This window comes from Mus caroli, chromosome 16 (assembly GCF_900094665.2).
Source record: "Mus caroli chromosome 16, CAROLI_EIJ_v1.1, whole genome shotgun sequence".
NCBI classification, from domain to species: domain Eukaryota; kingdom Metazoa; phylum Chordata; class Mammalia; order Rodentia; family Muridae; genus Mus; species Mus caroli.
Window position 1 is genome coordinate 42,589,185 of NC_034585.1, and position 7,708 is coordinate 42,596,892.

A 7,708-nucleotide genomic window follows, 5' to 3' on the forward strand; every position below is an offset into this window, starting at 1 on the left:
GTAGGGAAGTGGGGGGCGCTATGGGGGACTTTTGGGATAGCATTGGAAATGTAATTGAGGAAAATATGTAATAAAAAATATTAAAAATTAAAAAAAGAAAAAAAAGAAAAAAATGGTTGGGCATGGTAGAAAATTTCCCCAGGAAACTTTGAACTCTTTCTCACTTTCTATTTCAATAATAAAATAATGATTCACGGAAACGAAAGAAAGCAAGCATATTCCTGAAAGCTGTCTTAGTTTTATAAGGGTAGAGTCCAGGGAAATAACTGTGGTGATCCTGCTAGGAGTTGGATATAAGTGGCCTAATAGTTATCATAAGTTCCTCCAGAGCACATTAGAGGACAACGTCCTGCACTGTACTGAATCACAAGAGGAGTTAGGGGAGGCTGACCTCGATGCAAAGGCAACAGCTGTTATTACAGATTGCCCCTCTGGGGAAAAATAAACCTGTTCTCACTTTTGTGGACCATGAATTGTGATTAGAATCTAAAAAGAGTTTTGTTTTGATGGATTAGCAAACAAAGGTTGACATAACTGACCACATCCCTACTGGCTACTGAGTCCTCCATGGAGATGAGTCTGTTTAGATTTAGTTAGTATAAACGTCATTTATCTTTCTTTTTATCTACCTGCAAAGCACACACTTGCACATTCACACACACACACACACACACACACTTTCACACACACACATAGACATGTACACACTCACACATTCCCACATACATTCATACATACACAGCATGTGTGCCTGTGTGCGTACACACACACACCTACTGGCACATACACATACACACTCATACAGATTTACACCCGCATTCATATTCATATACCCAGCATGTGTGCACCCCCCCACACACATACACCCTGACACACACACATACATACACACCACATTCTGTTCCACTTTCTCATTTCCTCTTTCATGTTCATAGCATGAGCCTTTTGGAACCTCTATGTTGGTTTTGCCTGACTGCATTTCCTTTCATATCTAAAAGTTCTACTACCTCAAAAAATGAGGGGAAGAAAAAGTGAAAGAGGATGGAAGTAAAGGAGGGAGCTATGGAAGGCAGGTGCTGACCTGTGTGTTCACCTGTTGTGTGAAAAAAAAAAGAAAGAAAGAGAAGTGTTACCATATTCTTCGACTGTTTTTGGCTTCTCACAATGTTCTGCAGAGCTTAAAATATGGTTCTTTGGGAACCAGTATTTCCTTAGCTCTGAGCAATTAGGCTTTCAATATAACTGACACTTGGTTTTAGTAGCTTTAACCACAGGAGTCAAACCGATGGCTGCTAAAGTTCTGAAATCTTAAAAAAGAAATCAAGTCACTCAAAATATGAGCATTCAGAGAAATTGACTGATGTGGCCATATGTCATGTCAACACTTGCCAACAAAATGGCAACTAATTGTTCACAAGGTTCATCTGAAGCAGGAACACATATTTCTTAAGTGAGGCGAGAGTGTAGCACAGACATTGACTGCCTCTTTCTGGCATGTAGCAATTCTATCCCCCAGAAAATCTAAGACTGCTAAATGAACAAAGAACTATTACTTTGCAAATACGCCTGTTTAGTGGAATTTATCTCGGGCTTAAATATAACTCTAGTTAAGAAATGAATTCAAATACTTTGGACATTTTTGTTTGCGACAGAGAATAATTTACAGTGAATTGCAACTGATAACCACTGCTTTTTTTCTTTTTTTTTCCTTTTCTTTTTTTCTTTTTTCATTTTTTTTGAGTCGGGAGAGATCCAGGAAAGCCATTTTGAAGTTCTAACATGCTTATAAGAACTGACTGTGACTTTCAAGAAGGAAACTGGCTTCCCTTGCTGGGATCACACTACTTAATTAAAAAACAGAATTGTTTGGATAAGATAGGATCAAAGTGATTTCTGCCTTTGATATTGTGCGGGAGGGTTTGGTGTTTTATGGCTTATGTTTATATACCATGGAATGTTCTGATCTCTAACCTCACAGACAGAACAAATCCCTTCATCTACTTTCTAAAAGTGGGCACGGACATTGCAGGCTCATGGCTCATTTTGTAAATTCATATGAATTAATCTGGTGTTTATTTAAGGTTTAGGCAAGATAAGGTGATCAAAAACATTGTGAGGACACGAAAAACTGCCCCAAAACCATAAAGAAACCATAAAGTGAAAAGGAAAATAAGATTTTGAGGGTGATTTTTAAATCCAAATCTAAAATATTATTTAAAACCAACTTTTTGTTTCTTTCCCTGACCCTGAAGTTCATCATCTGGGATGGAAGAAACTCCCACATTACCCCTTCACCCTAGGAATTTCCCATTTCAAAGAAAAAATAAAGCCCAGCTTTGTGCTTAATAGGTTGAGCACAGGCTTCAGAAAGGAAAGAAATGCATTTCTTTCCTGAAATACAGCTCACTTCTGTTTCAGTGGCAATCTTATTCTTTGATGCTTTACATTGTCTAAGACTTGGCTGATGTTCATAAGGTACTGAGTTACAACAAGAGGAAGAGAATTTGGAAAATATCTTATTCATGGTAGTTCCACCCATTCCCTCACTTAGTAAATGAACACTTAAAGAGCAATATATCACTATTGCAATATATATCATATATATATAAATATGTATATGATCCTGTGGCAAATGTTGGTGGTGGGGGATGAGGCGAAATTCTCAGCCTGGAAAGGCATGAAGAATGCTATGAAATAACAACTACATGTGTGAATCACTTGGATGGGGAGAGTGTTTGAGGAATCATGAAAGTGTAGCATAGGAAGTGCTATTTAATGAGGCAGAATTGGACAATGTCACAGTCTCTTAACTGGTCAAATGGCTGTGGCTTGATGTAAAAGGAGACAAGATTGGCCTCATTAGCAGGTGGAGAGGTCCTTGTGTGAGTGTCAGATTTTTCTATTTGTTTTCACAACAACCCACTATTATCCAATCAATATATTCCTGTTTTCTTTCTAGAGTTTTTACTCTTGACTTACGGAATAGCCTTTAAAATGTCCTAGGAAACAAACAGCTGAAATGTCCATTTGCAAGTAAGCAAACTTGTTGCTTTTCTTAAACAGCATCAATATTTATAAACAATAGATGTAACAATGCAGTCCCCCTTTGTTTATATATTCAAACAAACCCCAAGGTATTATAAAAAAAAAAAGGAATTTTTACCTTATTTCATTCTTTGCATCCCCTGTGATGACTCACCCCGCTCCTGATTTCGGTGACGTTTCCAGTATAGTAAGATGGAGATCAAGACCAGAAGAATTACCAGAGAAACAATGCTTAGCAACAGTGGAACTGAAAACCAAAATCCTGTGTGTAGAGATGGGAGAAGGAGAAAGGGGAGTCAGAAGAGGAGTCTGCTAAGCAAAACGTGAAAAAGCAAGAGGGGGTTTTTATAAGAACTGAGAGCTCTTCTAAAATGATCCTTAAGTGCATACGCAGTTACATCTACAGCCATGACCTCAGAGGGTTTGTAAAACAATTAGATGTTAGTAACAGCCAGCATATTTCATGCAGTTACATATAATAATAAGATTTTTCCAGGAGTTAAATGTTATTAATATGTATAAGACTTAAAAATGAAACCACTCCTAACTGGGGAGGCTAGCTGAACTCAACACCAGGGTAGAAAATTTAAAAGCTGAGGGTTAGTCAAATCTTGTTGCCTTCAAATCTCATGTTCTTTAAGATTAAATAAACTGGGAATTAGGCAAGGGAAAAATTCACGAATCCCGTGATGTCGACCATTGGAAGTAATTCCTTCATTGTTCTACCTCACTTCTCCCAGTCTGTTTTCATTACTAAATCTCCTCCAGGCATGCTCAGTGGAGTCCAGTTAAACCCCGGCTCCTTGGTGTGGATAACGCAAAGGCATGCTCAGTGGAGCCCAGCTAAACCCCGGCTCCTTGGTGTAGATAATGCAAAGGGAGAGGAAAGTTCTAGCACCTTCTCTGAAGCAGACTTTTCACAACTGAACCAAAAATCTTCGGGTTTGTCTCAGTTCCATGCTTTCTACAGCTGCCTATGGGGCTTTTGCATCATCAGTAAATATTCACAGAATAAATAAATGCTGTGCAAACAAAAGAAAACATTTTAGGTCACATAAGTCAAACTTAGAATTCCTGGAAAAGAACTTATTTGCCTTTTCAAGTTCTTATTTTTCAAGGACATTTGCTCTTGGCCTTCGTTGATCCTGAGGCTCTCTTCATGAAAGTCCAAACAAGGGTTTTTGACCAAAATTTAGCTAAACACCCCATTTCTAACTAGCATTGAGGTTTTAAGGAGCTCAGCCAGACACGTCTGTAGGAGCTACTCTCAAGAGGCCACTGCACAAGAAGGTAAAAAGGACAACTCTTCTAGCTTTTACTTATTGGAAAGTGCGCACACATGGCTGCCGCCATTTTAGGCGCTTACAGGTGTGCCACTTCCAGGGCTTCAAAACCAGAGACAAAGCCATGCTTGAAACCAAGCACACTACAGTCACCCACGCACCATTCTCAAACCATGTGTCCATGAGTCCCAGAGAGAGTCAACTGGAAGGAATCATCTGAGAAGTTAGAAAACCAAATGCTAATACAGTTTTTCTTAAAAAGACTGATGAGCCTTCTGATGGGGCTTTTCTCAGTGATGGTCATCCAAAGATTTTATCACAGCTGTGGATAGGGTCCTCCAGGAAACCTTCCTCATCCCCAGACTGAGGAAGGCCCCCACCTCCTTCACCTTAGGTATTTTCATGGTCTACTGTGGCTTTCTCACTGGACACACAGTTTTGTGATTGCCTAGAAAATATTTCTCTATTGATGGATATCAGCCATAGGTATGTAAGCAATATGTTTCTAAGGTACTCTTTCTGTCAATTTTACTTTCTAGAGCTTGGGTTAGCTGTCGTGTAATCCAAGAATATGAAAAAGAAATCTCAGAAAGACATAATTCACACATTTTAGCTCATGTGCTATTGTGAGTGATGGGTAACAACTGACGTCATCTCATCTCACCCCACCAAGGATGTGAATTGCCACTTGTAAGGACACTGTGTGTGATATCCTTCTCTTAATCATGGAGTAACTGCCTTGACTTTCATAGTGACTGTTGTGTTTTTGTTTTTGTTTTCTTTTTTTTTTTTGTTTTTGCACGCCATACTTATATTCAATGACTTTTTCCATAAAGAAATTCTAAATACAAATGTTCACTAAAGTAGATTTCTGTGTGATTGTATTTCCTTAATTGGTTTTCACTGTTTAATCTCTTACCATGTGTAATTTGAGAGCCAAGTTAATTATAGGTACATGTGCGCGTGCATGTGCATATGTGTGTGTGTGTGTGTAAAACATATGGTTCCATACTTGCTGCAGGTTTATGTCATCTCTGTGAATGGGAAGACTACAGCAAAACTTATTGTATTTGCTGCCTCATGCTCTTGCCCCTTGCCCCATGCTCTCTCTAACCATGGCCTTTGCTCAGCAGTTGAGAGTCTCTGAAGACCATTACTATCTTCCCAGTGCATAAACATAGACACACCACAGTCTACCTTACCCAGTCTCTCTTACCTTTGTCCAGACTCTGCTTGTAGTCAATCACACTCCCCAGGTATAAAACCTGGCAGATCACTTCCTTCCCAACTTGAGTTTTGGGGTCTTTGACCCGGAGGATGCTGGTGACAGATGTAGTCCCATTTGAATGGAAGTGACTCTCGGTACTATTCTCAATTCCTGTCCCAGTGCCCTTCCAGGAGATGGCAGGGGCTGGACGGGCAGTCGCAGAGCAAGTGATGTTTAGGTGGTCTTCAAAATAGTTGTAGTGAAGGTGTACTATGGGCTGTACTGCGACAAAAATAAAAAATGCATGGCCTGCCGTCAGTTAAGCACCTCCCCTGGGTTCTGCATTTTCTTACAGGGATGAGGGGAAATTCCTCACAGAGAGACAATGGGAGATATACAGATAAACTGGCACACCTTCCTCCCAAACTCTTCCAGTGAGTTCAAACCTTGCACGAGAATTGTCACATTGGCAGTTTGTCTCTACCATAGCTGACTGGTTAGATAGAAACATGAAGATAAGATATGAAATGATAGTTTTCTCCTCTGTATAGTGTAAGCCTAATTATTCTGCATCTTTTGTGTGAGCAATCTTTTCTGTTTTGTGTTTCTCAGAAATCATCTGACAGTATCCGCCCCCCCCTTCAGCACCCCTCTATGGGTACCCTTTACCTATCAGAAGCAAAGGCAGGGTACAGTTCCCAGAGCCTGTTGTTTAGAAAAAAAAATCCATTTTTTTTCTCCAAAAAGCAGAGAGGAGACCTGCCCCCTCCCTAAATTGCCTAGTTAGAAAACCTAATCAAAATGCAAACTAGGAACTCTGAATCCATAAATAAGAAAATCAGAGAGTGACTGTCAGAAGGGCCACAGGGTTCACCTGACAGACCTGGAAAATTTGTTTAGAAAAAACGGATATAATTTCCCCACGAGTTTCAGCCTGTCCGCTTTATAATGGCCTCCCCGGCTAACAACTATATTTCTGTTGGAATGCTGGCCTTATTTTGCCAACCAGTACAAACCAACTCTTCTGTAGCTGGCTTTGCAGCCCACGAGTTAATTAGAAGCCAGTGGTAAGTGAAAGCTTGTTTGTGCCTGTAGGTTCAAGAGACAGGTAGATTGCAGTAGCTGGGGGAGTGGAACTGTAGAAGGGTGCTCAAATTCCAAGAATCAGTAAGTGCTGGGAGAGATAAAAAGTAAGGAAAAATGACTATGATTTATGTGATTATACTGTGTCTCATAGTTTATGGGCTTATCAGAGAATGGCTTAGATAGATGCAAGTTGTATGGTTGGATAGAAAGGGGAGGATTTCCCATTTGGGGGATGGAGGGAGAATGAGCAGGAGAGAAAAGAACTAGAGAAAAACTGCAGAAATTATAAAGTGTGAAATGAGAAGCAAAACAAACAAACAAACAAACAAAACAAGGAAAAGAAGACAAGAGGGAGGGATATGAGAGGGAGGAAGAAAGACAGTAAGAGAAATAGACAAGTGAAAATTTGGGGACAAAGCCTGACCTACCATTGAGAAGGTCCATCATGGACCAAGTAAGTAGAAGATCCCTGCATCCATCAGATTTCACATATCCTTGTACCTAGTAAATCTCTCCTTGCCCATGGCCAATTCTCTCAGCGTGCTTAAAGCCTTGCTTCAATATCAGTAATGTCTCCGCTAGGTGTGTCTTCTCCCTCCTAAAGCCACCACATCACATTGGATGTTACAAAGTCATCCTCAGCCCCACTTCCTAATGCTCCAGGCGTTAGTAAAGAAGAAACAATCTCTTCACACCACTACGCCTAGGATGTTTAAAGAATGCTTTCTATCCTGTTATACTCCCAGTTAGGAAAAGGTTCTGCTGGCTGTACCCTTAGGAATCTTAAAACTGCTTCCTTGAACTAAAACAAGAAAGATATCATATTGGCTCCAGGTTAGACTACTTTGCCTCTATCGCTACTTCCAGAAGTTGTAACGGGCTCTAGAGATAATATATTGCACATTTGCTATCCAAAAGCAGAAGAAGTAATGAATTCACTGCTGCGTGGAGAATGTGTCTCCTTCATCATTGTCTTCAATGTTGGTGATGGCAAGACCCTAGAGAGAAGACAGTTCCAACCAAACAACTTAGTGCAGTGATGTTAGCTCTCGGAATTCTGCAATAATAGTGACAGCAGGCATGAAAG

General features: G+C 40.0%; 1 protein-coding gene across 3 annotated transcripts in view; it reads right to left on the bottom strand.

Moving 5' to 3' along the window:
* The window catches only part of LOC110311760 (OX-2 membrane glycoprotein), a 27,724-nt gene that overhangs the window by 7,300 nt on the left and 12,716 nt on the right, over positions 1-7,708 (bottom strand). For 2 of the 3 annotated variants that reach the window (XM_021185278.1, XM_029470686.1), the window contains 2 exons: positions 5,545-5,817; positions 3,164-3,307 (listed from right to left, as the gene is read on the bottom strand). In XM_021185278.1, the coding sequence (XP_021040937.1) occupies positions 3,165-3,307; positions 5,545-5,817 (416 nt within the window). In that variant the 3' untranslated portion in view covers position 3,164. The remainder of the gene's footprint in view (positions 1-3,163; positions 3,308-5,544; positions 5,818-7,708) is intronic. The other variant, XM_029470687.1, reaches the window with a different exon arrangement.